The sequence below is a fragment of the Heterocephalus glaber genome, unplaced genomic scaffold, assembly GCF_053883595.1.
Source record: "Heterocephalus glaber isolate CG9 unplaced genomic scaffold, H.glaber_assembly_v1.0 deba00001760, whole genome shotgun sequence".
In the NCBI taxonomy this organism is placed as follows: Eukaryota; Metazoa; Chordata; class Mammalia; order Rodentia; family Bathyergidae; genus Heterocephalus; species Heterocephalus glaber.
The window spans coordinates 592,891-614,483 of NW_028258457.1; the positions used below are offsets into that span (position 1 = coordinate 592,891).

A 21,593-nucleotide genomic window follows, 5' to 3' on the forward strand; every position below is an offset into this window, starting at 1 on the left:
AAGGAGAGTGCTCACTGCAGTGAGCAGGAATTCCTCCCTCACCTAGTGGGAGCCATAAATACAGCCCCATCTTCGGCTGGGAAACACATGTATCAGAAACATGTGATCAGCTGGGGTATATGGGCAGCGCCCAGCTACTCCTGGTGGCTGGAGCCTCCCCTGAAAATACACAGATGCACACATGCATGCCAACAGGCAGATGCCCCTGAGGAGGCTGTAGGAGGGTGAAGTGAAGGAAAAAGCAGGACAGGAGGGGAGGCCAGAGCTGGGAGTCCAGAGGGAAAGGGCAAGATCTGGATACAAGAAGTATAAGGCAGGGAGGGGGGGTTGCTGAGAGAGCAGAGCCCACAGTGGGGGTGGGGCTGGGGTGGGGATGGGAAGGGCAGCCTTAGGGGGCCTTCATGGCTATTCTGGGGGCACCAAGAGCCTGAGGAAGGGAGCAGTCCGTCCTACCCGTTCTCAGCTGGGCCTGGCCCTGGTGTAGGCACTGCCGGATGGACGCCTGCGGTACATGAATCATCATACAGAGGAGTGGCTGTGCTGTGGGAGGGGATAAGGGGTGGGTCAGGAACCTGGGGCCCAGTCCCACCTCAGAGGCCTGTTCCGTGGAGTCCAGATTTATCACCTGCCCCTTCTTTTTTTGTTTTGGTGCCGGGGATCAAACTCAGGACCTTGCACTTGTGAGGCAGGCGGCAGCACCACTGAGCCAAATCCCTGGCCCCACCTGCCCCTTCTTGACCCTCCCTCCAGAAGCCTGCAGTGTAACTAGAAGCACAGATGGGGCAGCCACGCCTCGGAGGTATGGAAGGCAGGAGCGGCAGCTTCCAGGGGGAGAGTCAGCAGAGCTCCGTGCTTGCGAGGCAGCCAGGCTGACCCCAGCAATATCAGGATGAGCTGTGGCCTCCAGGGTACTCTCCTTCCCCAAACGTGGCCAGAGGTGGGGACTCAGGTGCCTGCTGTCCAGGTCCAGGGCATCTGTCAGACATGGTGGCTGGGCTTAGTCCTTGGTCGACTGTGTCTGGTGGGCTGAGTGGGTGCAGCTTAGTGCACAAGAGGAGCTCTGGTCCTCAGCGCTTGGTAGAGGGGATCATTGAGTTGTCTTGGGCCCAAGCAGATGGTGGGGACCCTTCTGTCCCATCTCCTATTTGCAGAAAGTGCCTGGAGCTCTGGTCTCTGAAGAGAGTGGATGCAGGGAGGGGCTGGGATTGGTGTCCCCAAACTGGGGGTGACTGCCAGTGCTCTCACTGCTCTGATGGCAGGGGTAGAGAGAAGGTGCAGTGAGAAGCTGCTAGGGGAAGCAGAGATAGCCCTGGGTGCACACCGGGCAGGAGAGGACAGGAGACAGAGCCCTCACTTGCCTGCTTTGCACCAGCCAGCACTGTCCCTGCCCCTTTGCTGGCCCATAGGCCACCAACTGGCCCATTGTGAGGCCCCGGTGAGAGAGCAGACAGGGAGGGGGGCTCCGTGTGGGCAGGGACTCACTCATGCATACCCACCGGGCAGGCAATGCCAGGGGAGAGCCACCCAGGCCAGGGGCAAGGAGGGGAGGGAGCGGCAGAGACCTGGAGCGTGGAGAAGGTGAGGTTGTGGAGCCGGGCCTCCACCTCTGCCATGTGCACAGCCTGGAGCCCCCATTGCTGGCTGCCGCAGGTCTCTGCCTGCCTGTTGGCAGTGGGCAGTGCACGGGGCCTGCGAACAGGAGATAAAGAGTTCAGGCAGAGTGTTTTTTCTCACTAACCGTGGATTTGTGTGTTTGTTCAGCTGGTGGCTCTGATAAGCCCCATTCTGCCAGATAAAAGCCAGCCGCCATGAGGCGGGGCCTGGGGAGGGTGTTATAAAGGGGCCTTCCTCCTTTGTCCAGAGTCCCAGGGTTGTGCCATCACCTATCACTCAGGGAGCCCAGACAAGGACACTCTACAGTGTGGTACCTTGAGTCCTGCAGACTGCCCAGAGCATCCATTGTGGAGGAAGCTGGCCCAGCAGCCTTGCTCTAGGTGGGCAGGGTATCCCTTCATCCTACCCAGATCCTGCAAGTCCATTCCCCTGTCCATCCAGGACGCGTCCCTGAGAAACAGGGTGTTCAGGGCCCTTACTGTCCCAAAGCACCGTGGCAATATTAGGCAAGGATCTGTGCTTGCTGAATTGGTAGAGCCCCAGGGCTTGGCTTGTGAGGGCTTGAGCTGCCTATGAGCAGAGATGTGGTGTCCCTAGCCCCTTGTTCTGAACCTCCCTGTTCTCTGCACTGTGTGGCCAGAAGGGTGAGGGCCGTGGCTCAGACAGATCAACAGGCCCTGGCCACAGCTGTCTGGACCACAGGACTGGCCCCTCTGCCCCTGCCTGGGCCCAGCTTCCAGGCATTTCTGCCTTTTGTCCTAAAGCAGGCTGAGCGCGCTGTGGGGACGCTGGCGGGGCCGGCAGCCATAAGATGGCTGCCAAGGGCTAAGATGGCTGCCAGCAGCGCCCCGAGCAGCGCCTGGAGGCGCGTGGCCGGCCTGGCCTGCGCCACTCCTGGACGCTTCGTTCCTTGGAGTTGATGGTAATAACAGCAGCATCCTTCCAGGCCATGGACTGGTATAGAAGGGTTTCCTGTCTGTCGTGCTCTCCTGGAGCCCATTTGTCTCTGCCTCTGTCGCTGGCCCACCTCCATCTCTTTGTCGGGTTCTTTCTCCTCATTCTGTCCCTCAGCTGGTGTGCGCGTGTGCACCCACAGCCAGGCACTCTCACGCAGCTCTCCCTCTCCACTCAGCCTTCTGCAGGGGCAGGGAGCCCCCCATGCTCACCACATAGACCAGGCCCGGAGGGCTCAGTGCTCTGTGGGGGCCAAGCTGGTTATAGATGGCCGAGGTCTGTGGCAGAGACCACAGGCTTCATGCCCTTGCCAGGGTCCGAAGAGGCTCAGTGGACTGTCTGCCACTGGGTGGGCTGGGGCTTGCATCAGACCTGCAGAGCCAGGAAAGGGCCAGTTGTGGGATGTAATGGGGATGTCCACACCTGTGTGATGTGGGCCCTGAGAGGCCCTCGTTCTGCCCTTTGTAGCCCTGCCAGGGGCCTGCAAGGAAGAGGAAAAGGAGGTTGGGGGTGTCCCAGGGCTCCGTCCATAGCAGGAAATGCCACCAGCAAGGAGATGGCTCTGGGTGGGACCAGCTTCCCAGGCCCTGGTGGGAGGTATGGAAGGGTGCACCCCAAACCGCTTTCGTTATCAGCCTCTGGTTTTTTGATTTGTTAAAAGATGTATTGTTTTTTGGGCCGGGGATTTAGCTCAGTGGTTCTGCCACCTGCCTTGCAAGCGCAAGGATCCGAGTTTGATCCCTGGTATCCCCCAAAAAACATGTATTGTTTTGTTCTGGAATGTAACAATTTGAACAAGGTAAAGGATGGGGAGATGGGCTCCAAACCATCACCCTTTTCTACCCCGCACACAGAGGCAGACAGCCAGTGTTGGCCAGAACGACAAGCCCCAGAGGTGGCAGGGCCTTTGCTCTTACAGCAGCGAGTGCTGGCTGGGCTGCTATTATGCCAGCCCACTCCATGCCCATCCTCCCTGGGGTAGGGGGTGTAGGGAGATTCTGGAGGCAGCGCTGCCCAGGGGCTCTCAAGTAGCTGGGCCAGGCCCTGGTCCACACCAAGACATGGTGCTCAGATCCACCTCCCTGTCCTTTGAGCAGCGATTCTATACCAAGGCCTGCCTCCCCTGACACACAGCTTGCCCTAACCCCCCACCAGCTGTCGTGCCTGGGCAGGCATTCTGGAGGTCCCCGTCATGCCCCTGGCACACAGAGCTCTAAGGACCTGGGGTGGGGGTGGGGGGCTTTCCCAAGCTTAGCAAAATATTCACACACACACTCCTCCCTGCCCCCAGCCTTCGAGAGCTCCCACCGTACAATGGGCCCTTGTCTGGGGCTCCCTCCAAGCAGCTGTGGCACTGGGGCATGAGGCAGCCCAGACAGGCTGGCATAGGGCCGGTGGCGGCAGGGCACACCCCCCTCTGGGTTGCCAGGCACTGCCTTCTGGCAGATAGGTGAGGAGGGGGAGGCGAAGGTCCATGGCATGGCTTTAAGTGATAGAGTTAGGGAGGGAGATGCCCCTCTTGGGACTTGAGCTGGGTGGGAAGGGGCACCCTTGGTTCCACCCAGCTTCGGACAGTGCAGTCGCTGGGCTTTCTCCCGACCGCCTTCTTTGCTTCTGATTCTTGGCCAGTGCTGCTCACCCTCGGGTGATTGTTCCTCAGGACACAGTGGGCAGTGTCTGGAGGCCGTTGGGCTGTCACAGCTGGGGTGCTACTGGCATCTTGTGGGTGGCGACCAAGGGTACTGGCAAATGCCCTGCAGTGCACAGGGCAGAGGCTGAAACCTGAATGGGCCTGTGCAGATTGTCCTGCCGCTGTTTTGGTTGCCCCAGCTGGCTGTGGTCCGGAAGGGGCTGGGTGAGGGTCTGTAGGCCAGGACACCCACCTTTCTACACAGGCCCAAGGGGAAGTTGCTTGGCTAGTGTCGGTGCCATGCTTCGTTCCTCACCATCATCCTCTTTTTGTCTCCTGCAGAATCGGGACAATCAGATAGTTCAAACCAGCAAGGAGATGCGGACATCAAACCACTGCCCAACGGTCAGTGCCCCTCCTCCTCCACCCCACCCTACCTGCTCTCAAGTCCCCTGCCCCACACCCCTCTTTGGGTCAGAGCAGGGGAGAGCATGGGGAAGCAGCAGGCAGCCCTCAACCTGGCCTCTGCTCATGAGCCCTCTTTCCTTTTAGGGCACCTCAGTTTCCAGGACTGTTTTGTGACTTCCGGGGTCTGGAACGTGACGGAGCTGGTGAGAGTATCACAGAGTGAGTCTTTTCTTCTGGGCTGAGGGCTGGGACTAGGGTGAGGAGGTGGGATTTGGACCTCCTGGGGGAGTGCTGATGAGGCCTTGGAGCAGGGGACAAGGCAGAAGAGTTTCCCGGGCCCCAGTTGGTGGGGCAGAGCCACCCAGAGAGCCCTATCTCTACATTTGGATGCTCCAATGGGAAAAGGAGTCACGTGACCCTCAGTGGCCCAGACAGTGCACCTTCTGCCCCCCCCCATTGGCTCCTGGGGAGCTGCTTGTGGCTGCCACGTGGGCCCCGTGGGACCTTTGGCTCCTTCCAGACCTCATCAGCCTCTCCTTTTCCCAGCCCCTGTTGCAACAGCATCAGGGCCCAACTTCTCACTGGCAGACCTGGAGAGTCCCAGCTACTACAACATAAACCAGGTGACCCTGGGGCGGCGGTCCATCACCTCCCCTCCTTCCACCAGGTGAGCCCCCACACCTCCTGTCTGCCTGCCGCGCATCATAGCGCAACCTGCTCAGCCTCCCCCTGAACTTCCTGCTTCATGCTGTCTTGTGCTGTCTCATTGCACTTGACCTTGGCGACACAAACCCACATGAGCATGGTTATGCCTGGAAGGGGGGATCCAAGGCCCTGCTTTTGGAGAGGTTGTGTCTGAGCCCCAAGACCTGGGGACTGGCACAGGCCTGGGGCAGGTGTTCTAGGCAGCCTCCCTCATGGTGAGAACTGGATGGGGTATGGGGCACCTCACAGAGAGCCTCATCTGGGAGATCTGGGACATGACGGTGGGAACCTTGGGAGTGTCTGAAGCAGGGTATCCTGGGCATAGGTGTTCTGGAAAGCTCCTTCCAGCAGCAGTGGCTGTGGCATGGAGAGCAGAGGCTGGGAGCTGGAGGCAGCTGGCCCAGGGGGCCAGCCCTGCCGCAGAGGGTTGAGTCCTGGCCTTTTTCAAATTGGGATGTTTTTGTTCATTGCGACTTTTTTTGTATTTGTTTTGATTTTTAAAATTTTTTACACTAAAATAGTCTCTCTCTCTCTTTCTCTCTCTTTTATTATTGTGGTGTTGTAGATTGAACCCAGGGTCTTTCAAATACTAGGCAAGCACACTAACCCTGAGCTACAGTCCAGACTTGTTTTTATTTTATTTTCAGACAGGGTCTTGCTAATTTGCCTAGATTGTCCTTGAATTTACGATCTTCTTGCCTCAGCCTCCCGAGTAGCTGGGATTACAGGCATGCACCACCATGCCCACTCCTCACTAAAGTACTCTGTCTTGATGACTGTAAGAGTGAGTGGGTGAGGCTGAGGGGGCAGCAGGTGTTGGCCACTTCTGTGCAGCCCTTCCATGGACCCCAAGGTCCTCGAGGAGGAACCAGCAGCTTAGGCCTGAGGGGCATGGGGTGGTCTTGGAATTGGCATCTGGTGGCTCCCAGATGCTGCCGGGTGATGCCTCCTGCTCCCCATGGAGGGCTGTCCGTGTATGTGCAGCTCCTCAGCCTGGGCTTCGGCCCGTCTCACCCTCTCTTCCTCCACCAGCACCACCAAGCGCCCCAAGTCCATCGATGACAGTGAGATGGAGAGCCCCGTGGACGACGTGTTCTATCCTGGGACAGGCCGCTCCCCTGCAGCTGGCAGCAGCCAGTCCAGCGGGTGGCCCAATGACGTGGATGCAGGTACGGGCTCCTTGGGGCCTTTCTCTGCTCAGGAGGCCACCTAGGCTGAAGGGGGCGGGAGTGGGCGTGGAGGGGGCCCCGAGGGAGCGGTGCCCCTCGGCTGTGGCCTCCTCTTCACTCTGCCTCAGCCTCCTTTTCTTGGGTCCTGGCGTCCTGGTGGTTTAGAGTTTTCTTTCCTCAGCCTGGGCACTGTGGTATTTGAGGCCTTGCCATTCTCTGTGGTGGGGACAACCCTGTGCTCTATAAGGTGTACTATCTACAAATGCCAGTACTACACATGTGCCCCTTATCTGGACCACCAGAAATGCCTCCCGACACTGTGGAGCACTGCTCAGCAACAGAACTGTCCTGGCTGAGAACAGCCACCTTCAAGAGTACAGGTTTGCAGGGAAGCTCAGTGCCCAGTGAGGAAGGGGTGGAGCTGTTTTCAGACCAGTCAGGGAAGCTAGCAAAGGGCAGAGGTTCTGAAGATCTAGAGGAAGCCAGTTCAGACCTTTCAGGCCCCTCTGAGCAGCTCCCTCCTGCTGAGCCCACCCATTGCTGACCAAGGGGATGGGCCCAGTTGAGAGCCCCTGAGGAAGAGAGTGAGTGTGCCCATGTATGTGTGTGTGTGCATGCATGTGTGTGAGGCAGCTATCTGCAGGGAGAGGCCCCTGCCTGACACATTAGAGGCAGGGGTTTGGGGCGAGTAGATCTTGGGGCCTGAGGGTCCAGAGCTGCCCATGTGGCTGTGCAAGGGGTGTCATTCTCTGGCTCTGGCTCTGATCTGATGGCACCTTGGCCTTACCTGGTAGGGCTAGGGCTCAAGACTGCAGACCCTGGACATCTCTGTGGGAAGGGCCCTGCATAAGCCTCAGGTGGGTAGAGAGTGTGCTGAAAAGGCCTGAGAGATGCATCTGGAGCCCAGGTCCTGGCCAGGGCCTCAGGCAGGTGCCCCCTTCTGCAAGGGTTGCCACTGGGGTGCCACTGGCTCCTGGAGGAGGCTTCAAGCTGGTCCACAAAGGCCCCTTCCAAGGAGTCTGCTGTTCCCAGTTCCCGGTTCTTCCTTCTCAGCTGTCTGCTCTTGTGCCTGCTCTTGTTTCTGCTTCTCCCTGCATCCCACCATGCTCGGCACCCTCAACACCCTCTTGCACACCCCCACCTTGTCATTTCCCTGGGCTGCAACAAATCGCCAATTAAGCAGCCCAGCTGCAGGATGGGGAACAGCTGGAGAGGCGCTGTGCGGCAGCAGGGACAGCTGTGCACAGCTGGTGGGGTACTCCCCCTCCCCACCATGCCAGCTATCAGGTGGCACGCAGCTGCCGCCAGATAACACCTCTGCTGGCGGCTGGGAGTGAGCCCTTCCCCCGCCTCTCTGCGGTTAAGATGCTCTTGCTCTCCTTCCTTTCTCTGCAGCCCCTCCAGCGCCCACCCAAACCCCTTGTTTGTCTCTCAGAGACAGCAGCTTTAGAGATTGGCCTCTGCTCCCTGTGCCCCCTCCCGGGCCAGGCACAGTCTCAAGGCTCCCCAGGCGAATCTGCTACTGGGAGCCCTGCTCTGTCCAGCGTCCTTTGGATGCTGTGCTCACTGGGCAGCAATGCCTGTGGCTGGCAGTCCCAAACCCATGAGGGAGAGCTCAAGCAGGGCCTTCTCTATGCCCATCTCCTGCTGAGTGGCACCCTTGCAGAGCCTAGCCTCGAGTGCCCTGGCCAGGGAAGTCCTTCCCACTGGCTCTGCGCCCAGGGCCCACCCAGCCGCCCCTGCCCCATCCCTCCAGCCCTGTTCCTGCTGTCCTGTTGGATATGGTCTCCCTCCGGAGGGCCTCTGGCTGCGCTGTCCATCCTGAAAGGGAGTGACAGTTTCTTCCCACCAGCATACCTGGCAGGGTCACCTTGGCACAGACCCCTGTGCCTCTTGGGCTGTCCCTGCAGCCCCTTATTACCTGCCACACCTGGAACAAGCTGGTTTCCTGGGGCTCCTCCTGACCCTTCCACAGTGCTGGCCCTGTATCTCCGGCTATTCCCTTAGCTGCTTGTCAGGGGAGGAAGGGCCCCTTGCGCGTCCCCTGCCCAGTACTTAGAGGGTCAGGGTACCATGTTCTTCTCTTGCCAGAAGTGCCATGGCCGGCCAGCACGTGGCCTAGAAGGCACCTAGTTAAGGCACAGGGGTCAGAGGTGCACAGGGAGGCAAGGGCAGGGACTCCAAGGACAGAAGGACAGCTGCTGGCTTCCCACCCTCCCCACCCACCCCAGCCTGCCTAAACCTGCCCATGTTGCTGCTTCCTCCCCCCAGGCCCGGCTTCTCTAAAGAAGTCAGGAAAGCTGGACTTCTGCAGTGCCCTCTCCTCTCAGGGCAGCTCCCCACGCATGGCTTTCACTCACCACCCGCTGCCTGTGCTTGCTGGAGTCAGACCAGGTGAGAACTGGGGGCCCGGAGGGGGGCAGTGCGGGAGGCTGCTGGCTGGGTGCAGGGAGGTGACCCTGAGCAGACCAGGCCCTCTGCCTGCTGGAGAGAACCAGGCCTTGGGCTGCTCCCCTGCTGCTGAGCACCCTCCCACTTGCCTCTCACTCCCATGTGTGAGTGCATGCAGAGCGTGTGTGTGTGTGTGTGTGTGTGTGTGTGTGTATGTGTATGTGTATGTCTGTGTGCATCCCTCCTGCTCACCAGCAGCTCCAGCCTCCCTTACCTGCCTTCAGGCCTAGGCCCCTTTCCCCTGTAGGCTGGCCACTGGGTGTGGAGGCCTCTGCCCTCCTTCTTTCTCCTCCTCCAGCACCTGGCTGAGCCCAGGTGAGGGTGGGAGCAAAGGAGCACTATTCAGGAGCGTGGCTCTGCTGTGCGTCCTGGCCACAGCCTTCTGGGATTCCCTGCCCTTTTCCGGACCTTCTGGGCTCAGCCTAGGGGGAAAGGAGCTGCCTTGAGGGCCCCTCTCTCCTTCGAGGTCTCCAGTGAGAAGGCAGATAGGAGCACCTAGGCCTTCCCCAGGGGTGGGGCCAGGCAGGAGGATGAGGGAGCCTGTCCCTACCTTTCTGCTGTCCTCCCAGCCCTGATCTGGTGGTCAGAGGCCTGCCCTTCTGCCCTCCTCTCTCCCCATCTTGTGCCTCTAACGTGGGCTTCTCTTCTGTAGGACACAGGGCAGGGATGTTTATTTCCTGGCTTCCTCCTCAGGGCCTCCAGGCTGGAACTCAGCAGCAAGGAGCCCGGGCAGGGTGTGGCGGCTGCTGCGAAGTGGGGGTGGGGAGCTAGGCCCTGCACAGGCAGCGGGAGGTGCAGGCTGCTCTGCTCTGACTCAGTTTTATGAACTCCAGAGAGAAGCCAAGTTTCCTCAGCCCCCTAATGAAACCGAGAACAAGGCAAGCTGATTAGAAACAGACAGGCAAGGGAGGACTCAGGGAAGAGCTGAGGCCTGCACCGGGGTGGGATTGCATGAGCAAGGACGCGTATGTGAGGGTGAGGGGCTGAGCATGCCGACGTGCTGTGTGGTGGCAGATGAGTGTACCCTGGCTGGCCCTGGACAGATGCACGTGTGTGTGCTGGGCACTCGGCCTGCAGTCTCAGGGTGTCCAAGCCAGGGCCCCTGTCCTCCCTCCCCAGATCTGGGCCAGGCCAGGGAGCGAGTTGCTCCCCTTGGATCCAGGGTATCAGGGGTGCCAAAAACTCAGTGGGCAAGATAAGTCATATTATATTCTCTCTTTTTTAACAAAAAAATATTTTGGTGCTGGGGATTGAACCCGGGCCTCACTCATGCTCAGCGAGTGCTCTACCACTCAGCCAGTCATATTTAATGCACTTTTCATAAATCAGTACTAGTGCCGGGCACCATAGGGCACACGTGTAATCCCAGCACTCTGGAGGCTGAGGCAGGAGGATTGCCACAAGTTCAAGGCCAGCCTAGTACTGCAAAGTTCGAGGCCACCCTGGGCTATAAAACAAGACCCTGTCTCAAAAAAAAAAAAAAAAAAAATTTCCCCCAAAAAATTCCAAAAAAAGATATGATGAATAAACAACATTTTACACAGTTTTATATGGAGACATAATACAAGTCTGTACTTGCAAGACTCTACCTCACCTGTCTCCCCTGCCACCCTCTAATCTTTGCCCTGGCTCCAATCACATTTTATTCATAAGAACAAGTGACTAGCCAGGCATGGTGGCACAGGCTTGTAATCCCAGCTGTTGGGAGGCTGAGGCAGGAGGATCTCTGAGTTCCAGGCTAGGCTTGGCTACATAGTGAGATCAAGGCCAGCCTGAACTGCATAGTGAGACCCTGTCTCAAAAAATAAAACAAAACAAACAAAAAAGACAAGTAAGGCCTGGGATTTAGCGTAGTGGCACCTCACCTGTCTCGAAAGCACAAGGTCCTGAGTTTGGTCCCCGGTACGGAAAAATAAACAGATCTAAAAAAGACAAGTGACTGGTGGACATAGTGGCATGCTCCTTTAACTCAGGCTATTCAGGAGGCTGAGGCAGGAGGATTGCTTGAGTGTAGGAGTTCAAGCCCAGCCTGGGCCATTTAGTAAGACTGTCTCAAAATTTTTATGAACAACTGTTGTTTTTTTTTTGGTGCTAGGGATTGAGCTCAGGACCTTGTGTTTGCCAGGCAAGTGGCAGAACCACTGAGCTAAGTCCCCAGCCCTCAAAATAAAATTTTTAAAAGGGGTGAGGGTGTGCTTAGTGGTAGAGCACTTACCTAGCATTGGGAGGACCTGGGTTCCACCTCCAGTTGCAGAAAATAAGTAGCTGGCCCTCAAGCCCTACTGCAAATTTGATGATCTCTTTTAAAGATTGCATTAAAATCTTCCAGATGTCCATGAGTAGGGTTTCTTTGTGCTGCAGAGCAACACCTCACCTCCTCTCCCTGCTCCTGTGTATTGCCCCCTTCCTGGGGGTCCCCAGCCCCCATAGCAGCCCTCTCTTCCGTCCTGCGCCATCAAGGCCTCAGCCCTGATCTCTGTTCTTTCTCCCGGCCCACCTTGCACAGGGAGCCCTCGGGCCACAGCCTCTGCCCTGCACTTCCCCTCCACATCCATCATCCAGCAGTCGAGCCCGTACTTTACGCACCCGACCATCCGCTACCACCACCACCACGGTCAGGACTCACTGAAGGAGTTTGTGCAGTTTGTGTGCTCTGATGGCTCGGGCCAGGCCACTGGACAGGTGAGTGTGGAGGGCCTCAGAGCCCCACCGAAGCCTCATCTCCACGTCTGTCTGTCTGTCTCAGGGCTCACAGGGAGCAGCCAAGGCCAGGAGCCACCTGGGCTGAAGCAGCAGGGGCCAATAGCACTGCACATCTCGACTGCTCTGGGTCTGGAGTGAGGGCACTGAGCCAGGGTGGGTCCAGCATGGACTGTGGGCACGAGTAACTTGGAATCTGTCCAACCCAGGCCTGGGCCCCACCTCCCAACACCCCACTCAGACCTTAGGGATGCAAGGATTTGGTGGCTATAGACCAGAGTTTGCCATCTCGTCTCTGGAGACATTTGGGGCTGTTTGTCCTCCGTGGTGTGAGGCTGTCCTGGGCACTGCGGGTGTGGGCAGTTCCCCTGGTCTCCGCCCGCTAGGTATCTCTCTATCCGTAGCAAGCACAGATGTCTCTGGATTTCAGTGTGTCCTGGGAGCAAGGCCGTCCCAGATGACAACACTGTGTATGTAGACAGGAGGTCCCCATCCCACCATCTCTCGGAGACCTCTGTTAGCAGGACTCCTCTAACACAGGGTTCCCAGGACTCTTTGGTTTTGGGTGCAGCCGGGGAGACTGCAGCCCCTGTGGAACCTGTCTCTGCTATGGGCCCCAGGACCCAGTCACAGATCACGAGAAACTTGGGGCCTCTAGAAAAGGAATTACCCTCAAAGGTGTGGGCCACAGGCGTTCTTAGGTGGACACACTGGGCCCTGCAGACTGCACTGGGCCAGAGCACAATTGTAGGTTGTGCAGCTGGGGAAGTACGTAGGCTAGAGGATACTCCAGGGCTGGGGTAGGGAATGGCACACTGCAAGCCCATGCCAGAGTCACCAGAGACACTGACTCCCCTTTACCACTCCGCAGGCGCCGCCACCATGCGTTCTGCGTGGAAGGGTGTTGGCTGTGTGACTGGGGATGGCACCCTCAGCCTCCTGGCTCTCTGTTCATCACAGAAGCTGGTCCTCCTCCCTCCTGCCTGCTCTCCCCCCTCACGCTTTCCTCCTGTCTCCTCTTGCTGACTCTGCCACTCCTCAGCACCCTGGTGGCCTTTTGAATCACTCTGGACCAGCCCTGCACATTGTGTAGGGGTAGGCAAAAGTAGACCTGTCCCCCAACAACTGCTCTGCTTCCTTCAGAGATGCAGCAGCATCCAAGGGGAGCCACTGGCACATGTCCTGGCCCCCCAGAGGGCCTGCAGTCAGGAGTGTGGAATAGAGAGGCTAGGACTTCTGCCCACAGATGCAGGGGCACTCAGAGGCAAAGGAGGTCAGGCCTAAGGTCCAGTTAGTCCAAAGAGCCATGCAAGATGCAAGCGCAGGGCCTGAGGAAGAGGGGCCCCAATTGGGTCCCCAGTGTCTCCTCTGACTTGACAGCTTGAGAGTGAGGACTCAGCCTCTTAGAAGGCTCTCCTCTGGGGCTACTACTGGCTCCTGTAGTCCTGCAGAACACTGCAGACAGGGATGCAGGCAGCAGGCTGGGAGCTGCCTCTCTGGGTCTCCTCTGTGCTTGTCAGGGCTCAGCAGGAGACCTGCTGTAGGGACCCAGGGTGGAGACAGCTGGCACCCATGGAGAGAGCAGAGGCCTGTCAGGCTTGTCCTTCGGCCACTGTTAGAGGAAGTTCTCTGAGCATCCCCAGAGGCATCGGGAGGCCTTGCCACACAGGTGTCTGTGCTCTGCCTCAGAGTATCTGTTTCAGCAGATCTGAGGCAAGGTCTGAGGTTCAGGGGTGGGTGGGTTTGCTGCTGCCTCTGGCACTGATCTAGGGCCTCGAGGAGTACCTTCCTAACTTCTTGAGGATCTGGAGTTACAGGCAGTTTTGCAGAAAATATATACGTAAAAACATTCTACAGGTGGTTACAGAAGGGTTCTCAGATATCCCCGTAGCCCATCAGTAAAGGCCAAGGCCAAGTGGGGCACCATTGGGGAGGAGATGCAAAGGGCAGAGAGGGGATGCCTAGCTAGCTGCTTGCAGTATAGTGAGAAAGCAGAAGGCCTTGTGGTCTGGGTGGGGAAACCAAAGCCTGATAGAAGAGCAGGACACTGGGAGGCAAGAGGGTTGCTTCTAGCCCAGTCTTGCCCACCCACCAAGACAGCCAGGTATTCCACCTGTAAGACAGAGAGGAGGTAGAGCAGCTTCCAGGGCACTTCCAGCTGTCACCTGACCAGGTTGTAAGGGAACATGAAGTCAGAAGACCCTGAGATTCTCAAAACCTTGACTTGCACCCCACCTAGAGCTGAGACATCCAGCCAGGCTGAAAGTTACGTCTAGAAATAGAATGTTGTAAATCAGTCCCAGTCCGCAAAGGTTGGTTAACCATATCTGGTGGGGTTATCGGTGTAGATACTCCTGGGCCAGATGGGCTCAGAATATGGAGGCTGAGGGCATGCTGGGGCAGCAGGAGCTGCCTGGAAAACCTGAGCTTGGGCGGCCTTGCTGGGAGGGAGAGAGGCCAAGCCATCTTTCCCCAGACTCCTGCCCTGGGGGAAGGATGAGATGGGAATGACAGGCCATCTGGAGGCGGGTGCTGCTTGGAGCTCAGCGCCTTCCCTGTGGAACTGGACCCCTGCTCTGTGATCCTGCTGCTGCCTGGAACCAGTGTCCCTTTCCAAAATGACATCTAGCACAGAAGATCTCTGGCCCAGGACGTGCACAGGGGCCTTTGTCAGAGGCACAGGATGTGCATGTCAGGCTTAGGTGCTCGTCATTAGGGACAAAGGACTGCAAGCAGAAGAGCCAGGGTGCAGAAGGACAATGGGTCAGCTGTGAGTCTCTGTGACTGTAGAGTGCAGCCGGACAGGCGAGGTGATGCCGCATGTTCAGAGGGACAGGAGTGGTACACGCTGCTGCTGGCCCCATGGAGCCTAGAGGGTGCCTGCTCCAGTGAGGTCACAGTGTCGGGGAAGAACAGGCCAGAGACTCTCTGAGCAGGCCTTGTGGGCTGGGAAGTGCCTGATGGAAGGCAAGCAAAGGGTGGATGGTGGGAGGGCGCATCCAGGCGCCACACGAGGGCTGAGAAGGTCTCACGTCAGATACTGCCGTGCTGTCTGAGCTGGGGAAGGTCTGGGAGGCCAAGAACCCCAATTTGCACTTAGGGAAGAGGACTGATGAACCTGTTGGGAAGAACACTTAGGATCTCATGTTGACAGAGATGGCTGTGAATTCCAGGCTGGCCAGTGTAGCCGGGTGACTTTGGATGAACCATTTAGCGCTCCCTATTGGGAAATGGGTAGAACAGAGCTTCTCTTGAGCAAGGCAGGGCTTCCCAGGGGCAGCGGGGTTCATCTTTGGGTTGCTGACCCTTTGTCCCAGGGCCACCCTGTGCACTGTGTGCTTCTCCAGCTTCCACCCACTTGGTGCCAGTTGTATCCCCAGGCCCCTCTGGTGGGACGGCCACTCCTGGCAGGGCTGGGATACCATTGCTCCCAGGTGAAAACTGCTACCTTGTGGTGTGGGTGGAGGCTGAGACACAATATAAGTGAAGTACCTGTTCTGGGGCTGGGAGCCAAGGGCACTGAGTGGATGAGCTCCCCATTGCAGAGGGGAGACGGGAATCTCGTCATAGTCCAGGTGACCTGAGTGAAGACAGTGTGGGGCTGGCTGGAGAGATTAAGCAGTGGGCTCTGCAGGGCTTGCACGCTGATAGAGGAGGAGCACATCTTGTGCTCGATGGGCCAGGAGGGCAGAGCTTTGTCCTGTAGGAGAGGAGAGGACAAAGAGCCACGGCCAGGCCTCCCTGAACCAGGACTGCACAGGGGCCTCAAGAGCGCAGCTCAGAGGAGCCGGAGGCATGAGAGGCAGGGGAGGCTGCAAGCCCATGGGCCAGAAGGCTGACCACTCGAGGCAAGGCACAGGCCTGGAGGAGGATGCTCAAGCTGGAGGCCAAAGAGGGCACAAAGAACAAGGAGAGAGTCCTGTGTCTCAAAGTCCCTAACTCTGGAGGGCATCATCCAGGGAAGTGCTCTCGAAGAACCTCACAGAAACTGGAGCCGACAGCAGTGCATTTTCCTCACTGGCTGCTCTTTAGAGGAAAGCCAGCACCCCACTGTCCACAGGCACTGAGGACATGGGCTGCTGGCGTCCTCCCGAGGCCGTGACGTGGGCTGATGCTGGCGGCCACAGTCTTGGCCTGCCACCCAGCCCCAGGCGGGCCACCGAGGGAGGCCAGAGGGAGCTAGGGGATGGTGGGTGAGCTGGCTCATCTTTCCTGCCAGGAGAGGAGGTCTTCAGGAGCACAAGATGCAGTCGCACACATGGCTAGGTGGCACGTTTTTACGCCTAAAACATTTCCTTTAAGACAAAAGAAATCACCCGCCGCCGGACACCCCCTCCCTCCTTCCCACAACTTCAAAAGAGGACCCCACACGTAAAAAAGAGAGAGACAGAGAGCAAAACACCCGAGACCAAATAGCGGCCTTACCTCCACCCTGCCTTGCCCACAGTCCGGAGCAGAGTCCCCATCCCGCACCTCACACCACAGGAGTGAGCTGGCGCGGCCGCGCAGGGGAGCGTGTGTCTGTGTGTGATGTGCCTTCATGCGTCACTCTATTTATGTTGTTCGCAGCCCAACGGTAGCGGCCAGGGCAAAGTCCCGGGGTCATTTTTGCTACCACCGCCGCCTCCAGTGGCCAGACCTGTGCCCCTTCCTATGCCTGATTCCAAATCCACCAGCACTGCCCCAGACGGCGCCGCCTTGACTCCTCCATCACCTTGTAAGTGGACGATGAAACCAAAACCACAACGCCCAGCATCCCTGGCCCATCCAAACCGTCTCCACTGCAAAAGAGAAGCAATTCCCTCCCCACCCAGAGCACCACGGAGCCTCCCGCCCGGATAGGAGCAGAGCTGAGCCCCCCAGCCACAGCCTCCCGGGCCTCAGTTGCACCAGCCAGCACCCCACAAGCCCCCTCCCCGCTGCTCCCAGCTGGGGGCGGGAGGGAGAGCAGAGTGGGGTGCCAGGCCAGGGGTGCTGGCGCAGGTGGGAGGGCGGGTAGGCGCAGCCATGCCATCTTCATGCCTGATTGCTGTTTTTTTTTTCTCGTTTTTTTTTTTTTTTTTGGTTTTGGTTTTCAATTTTTTTTTTTGTTGTTTTGTTGTTCCCCACACACACCCAGAAAATTAAATGTAAGCACAAGGCGACGCCACCACCATCCCCTTTTTTTGCCTTGCCCCTCACCTCCATTCTGGCCCTTGGGCCTCTAAAGATGAAGGAGGCTGGCCCTGACCCCCTCCTCAGTCTCACATTTGGTTTCTCGTTGTTCCTCTTTTCTTTTCCTGCTTCCACCCTTTCCCTCCCTTCTCCTCAGTTCCTTTCCCAGGTGGCTGCTCCAGGGACGAGGGAGGGCTCTGGGCCCGGCTTTCTTTACCTCTCTCTCTCTCTCTTCTTCTTTTTCTTCTTCTTCTTCTTCTTTTCTTTAAAACTGATGACATGTTTTGTCAAAGGGAAGAGGAGGAAAATGTGGTGGAGAAGCCCCAGCTAGACCCGACGTGAAGGACAGGAGAGGCGGAGGCCGGGTGGCACTGTCTTCAGGCAGGGTGGGCGGAGGGTGGTGGGGCCGGGCAGGCGGCCGAGGGCCAGGGTGCTGCGAGGGCGGGTGGCCATCTCCACACTGCTCTGTGTTCTCGCTCCCTGTCTCTCCTTCCTCATGGTTTGAGTTCTTTCCCTCCCCGTCCTCCTCATGCCATCTTCTCATCTGCATCTGCCATCAGACACGCATCATGATCATGGTCATTGGAGGTGGGCACTGTGTGGGTGGCGAGGTGGGCTGCAGGGTGGGGTGCTTCTGGAGAAAAGTGGACAGCGTCTGGTGAGCACAGGGTCCCAGGTGTGTCTGGTGTAGGCGGGAGTGGGCAGCCTGTGATGCCGATCCCCCTCTGGGGTCTTCTTCCTTCCTGGAGCACAGCTCAGGGCTGTTGGTTCACTTGCCTCCTTGGGCCACCGGACAGCGGTCCCCAGGCAACTGAGTGAGGCTGCTGCGCCAAGCCGTCAGCCTCTCCTTTGTTGCCCTGGCCCATCTCACATGCTGGCCTGGCCCATGAACCAGAGGAGGAGGGTGGCACGGGCCTGAACCTTGCTGCCTCAGGCCCAAGCCTGGCAGCCAGCTCCTAAGTTCCTCTCTGACTGTGCCCTTTCTGGCCCAGCCCTCTGTGGGCTCCACTCCGAGTCCTTGGGGCCACCTGCCTGACCCTTGGGGCTCGCAGGGTGGCAAGTGGTGCAGCACCCCGTTCCCCAGGCTGTGGGGCTGGACAGGTGGCCTAACTGAGCCCCTCTCCTGCCCCCCTCTTCAAGTAGGAAAGCCAAGCTTCCCACAGAGGGCACATCAACCTCAGGGTTATCCCCAGTGCTATCCAGTATGTCCACAGGGGACAGAACTGGGTCTGAGGGACCTCAGCTACAGTACCCAGGGCCCCTTCCTTGCCCTGGGCCATGAAAGAGGATGCCTGACCAATGCTGGGTATGCTGGGAGGGGTGGCATATGCTCTGGGTCCGTGAGGACCACAGCACACACCCACGCACCCCCGCCCCATCCTTCCCACAGCCAGCTGTACCTTGGCAGCCAGCAGCGTTGTCTGACCCTGACTCTCCCTTTCTCAGCAGCCCCAAAGGGCAGTGCCCAGATGGGCCCGAAGGCCTGATGGGGGTCTCTCCTCTTTCCCTGCTCCCCACAGCATTCTCAACGACAGGCGCCTCCTCTGCCAACCGGTTTGTCAGCATCGGACCCCGGGACGGCAACTTTCTGAACATCCCACAGCAGTCTCAGGTAGGGGGACACCTGGAAGTAAGGTTGGGGGGAAGGCAGGGCAGAATATCCTGAGGTCAAGGAGGAGCCTAGCCTTGGAGCTAAGCAGAGAGAGGCCAGGGAGCTGTAGGGCCCAGGCGTGGGGATGCCCAGCTGAGCCACCTCCCCAGGCAGCCCCCAGGCTCCCTGCTAATCAGCTAATTGGATAATTAGCTCTGACAGCCCTGGCCCTGGGGAAGGCAGCCAAGGACCCAATGCTAGAGGCACTTGGGCAGGCCTGGTGGAAGCAAAGATGGAAGCCTGAGGTGCCCCTTCAGGGGAGGAAAACTGAGGGTGCCTCCTAGCTTTCCTCCACCCTCCCAGCCCTCCCTGGCTTTGGGTGGGCTGGGCAAGGCGTGGAGAGACAGAGGCGGCCTGGTGGGCGCCTTGCCCAGAGACTCTGGCACCCAGGGCCGGGCAGGGCTGGTGGCTGCCCCAGGTCCCTCTCGTCCTGAGCAGCCTGGTAGGGGCAGGTCAGGCTGCAGGACCCTCCGGTCCCCACTCCCTTCTCCGCTAGGCCCTGGACTTGGATCTGCACACAGGTGTGCCATGTGCATGTCCGTCCTGAATCCGGGGTTGCCCTCCGGGGCACTGAGAGGACCCACTTCAGCAGTAGGGCAGAGGCACGGCTCACAGCATGTGGGTTTCAGAAAAGAGCATGCCGATCTCTTTCTCTTGTGTATTTTACAAAATGCCCCCCTTTTGGCTTCTTCTTTTGGCTTACTTGGCTCTGGGAAATTCACCTCTTCCCAGAGCCCCCAGGGCCACCTCTGCCGCTCCTGCTCCGCCTCTGCCTGGAGGCCCCAGTCCAGAGAAAGTTGCTGGGTGGAAGTTTTGTGTGTGTGGTTTGAGGGTGGTTTTTTTTCCCCCCTTCCTTTCTTTTCCTTTCCTTCCCTCAAAAAAAAAAAAAAAAAAAGCCAAAAACTTTGTCAAACTTCAAACTTCAGAGCTCCCTAGCGGCAAGGAGGAGAGGGGAAGGGAACTTCAACCCCCTCCAGCTTCCCACCCCCTTTCCCCAGAGTCACGTCTGACCCGTCTGGTTTCCAGGAGCAACCAGACATGATGTAACACCCAGATGAACTTGAACTTGGGGGTGTTGAGAAGGAAAACAATGGCTCCGAGCAGGGGCTGGAGCCAACCCCCTCTGCTCTGTGCCAGGGAGGCTGAGAGAGCCCTGCTGGCAGAGGGCGGGAGGGAGTGCCAGGAGAAGGGGCAGCAGGCAGGCCGCCCCTCCCGCTCTGGGCTGGCACCAGGGGCCAGGCTCCACGGCCCCCTGGTCCCTCCCTCCTTCCCTCCCTGCCTCCCTCCCTCCTGCTGGCCTCCAGTGGCTCTGTAGTAGGCTTGCTCAGCCACAGCCGCCAGCCCTCCCTGCTCAGCCCCTTGCCTCCTTCACTTTCTCTCTTCCCTTTTTTTTTGGTACCGGGGATCGAACTGGGGTCCTTGGGTTTGCACAGCAGGCAGCGAAACCACTGAGCTACATCCCCTGCCCTTTTCTCTCTTCACTTTACTTGGACATTTTGGGGCCAAGTAAGAGTTTGAGGCAAGTTTGGGAAACAATTACTCTCCCCCATATTCCTCATCTCAGGCCCTGGGTGGTGGGAGAAGGAGTCCGGCCAAGGCCCAGTGTCCCTGAGCAGGCAGGTGTGTTTGGGGAGTGCCAGAAGCCCAAGCTGGCCCTGCCACCAAGCAGGAGTCCTAGGGCCCGGGGCTGGGGCTGGGGTGGGCACAGGGGGTACAGTCAGAGGTGGTTTCCACAGTAACCAGTGACTTTAGCTGATCCCTGGAGCACCAGATGGAGAGAGAACAATAGAATGAGGGAAGAAAAGAGAATTTTAGCAGTTTGGTCATTCCCTGGGCAGTGCTTTTTACTTAGTTGTAATCAATTTTGGACCTGGCTGAGGAAGCAGGGAGGGGTCAGCAGAAAAAGCCACTCCGTGCTTGGCAGCAGATCCCCCGTTCCCAGGACTTGTGGGGAGACGTTGGGAGCCCCCTTAAAGCTGCCTTTGTCACCATTTCCAGGCCTGAGGCTGGGAGGCCAGGCCTGGCCTCCTCTTCTGAGGAGGTTCCCTTCAGTCTGAGACTTGGTGATTGTCCCTCCTTCCACGAAGGTCAGGAGACCCCAGAGTGCCCAGCATGGGGCCTTGGCAGTATCTGCTGACAAGCAGGGCAGGTGGGGCCTCTCTGTCCCTGTAGGGAGGAGGAGGGGGTAGGTTCCCAGTCACAGCCAGCCTCCCCAACCCTGAGGGCAGTGGCACAGAAATTCCTGAAGGGAATTTCCCTGGTAAGGTGGTCCTGGAGAAAACTAGGAGCTGGCCACCCACTCCCCTTCTCTCCCCACTCTGGGGCTGCCACAGGGCCTAGGAAGCCTCTGCTGGGCACTCAGTCTATGAGGGGCCAGGCTTGGGGCAGGTGCCAGGGAGCTGCAGAGGGGCAGGTCTGTGCCTGTGGTCTGGCACAGGGCAGCAGCTCTGTCGCCACTCACCCATCACCATGGCAGTGCCAGACCCCATGTTTCCAGTTGCTCTTCATCAGTGCTGGCCACTGTGGTGGCCACTGGCCATGAATGGCTGTGTTCTTTTCAATTAATTAAAGAAAAACTCAGTTCTCAGTCACAGGAGCCATGCTGCAGGTACTCTGCACTGGGCATTGCAGATAGGATTTCTGTTGTCAAGAAAGTGGTATTTTTGTTGCTTTGTTTGGGGGGTTGTTGTTGTTGTTGTTGCTGTTGTTGGTTTTGGTTTTGGTTTTGGGTTTTTTGAGACAAGATCTTGCTAGGTTGCCAGGCTGGTCCTGAATTCCGTGGCTCAAGCAATCCTCTCACTTAAGCCTTCTGTGTGCTGGGACTGAAGGCACTTGCCACCTTGCCGGGCTTCTCTGATGCCCTTTCTAATCCTAGCACTCAGCATCCCCATGTCACAGTGGACAATACCCCAAGTCCCAAACCACAGCCTGAGGAGCAAGACCAGCCTGCAAGGATAAGGTGTTTTAAAGATCGAAGGTTTCACAGGAAATATGCTCTGGATTTCTGGCTTCTTCTGAGACGCCAGCAGCTGCAGCACTCCTGGTCCTCACCCTAGGCAGGCAGAGGCCTTCCCACAGCCACAGACCCTGCCTCCTCAGCCCGTTACCTTGTGCTCTGTGGCCTCAGACAGACAGGGTTTCTACCCACTGTGTGCCT

General features: G+C 58.2%; 1 protein-coding gene across 11 annotated transcripts in view; it reads left to right on the forward strand.

The window, feature by feature from the left end:
- Positions 1-21,593, forward strand: part of Nfix (nuclear factor I X) — a 94,175-nt gene that overhangs the window by 67,761 nt on the left and 4,821 nt on the right. For 4 of the 11 annotated variants that reach the window (XM_004872419.4, XM_087201501.1, XM_004872421.4 and 1 more), the window contains exons 3-10: positions 4,541-4,603; positions 4,751-4,825; positions 5,153-5,273; positions 6,344-6,480; positions 8,752-8,874; positions 11,438-11,613; positions 16,201-16,348; positions 18,306-18,397. In XM_004872419.4, coding sequence (XP_004872476.2) covers positions 4,541-4,603; positions 4,751-4,825; positions 5,153-5,273; positions 6,344-6,480; positions 8,752-8,874; positions 11,438-11,613; positions 16,201-16,348; positions 18,306-18,397 — 935 coding nt within the window. The remainder of the gene's footprint in view (positions 1-4,540; positions 4,604-4,750; positions 4,826-5,152; positions 5,274-6,343; positions 6,481-8,751; positions 8,875-11,437; positions 11,614-16,200; positions 16,349-18,305; positions 18,398-21,593) is intronic. The other 7 variants (XM_087201503.1, XM_087201507.1, XM_087201504.1 and 4 more) reach the window with 3 other exon arrangements.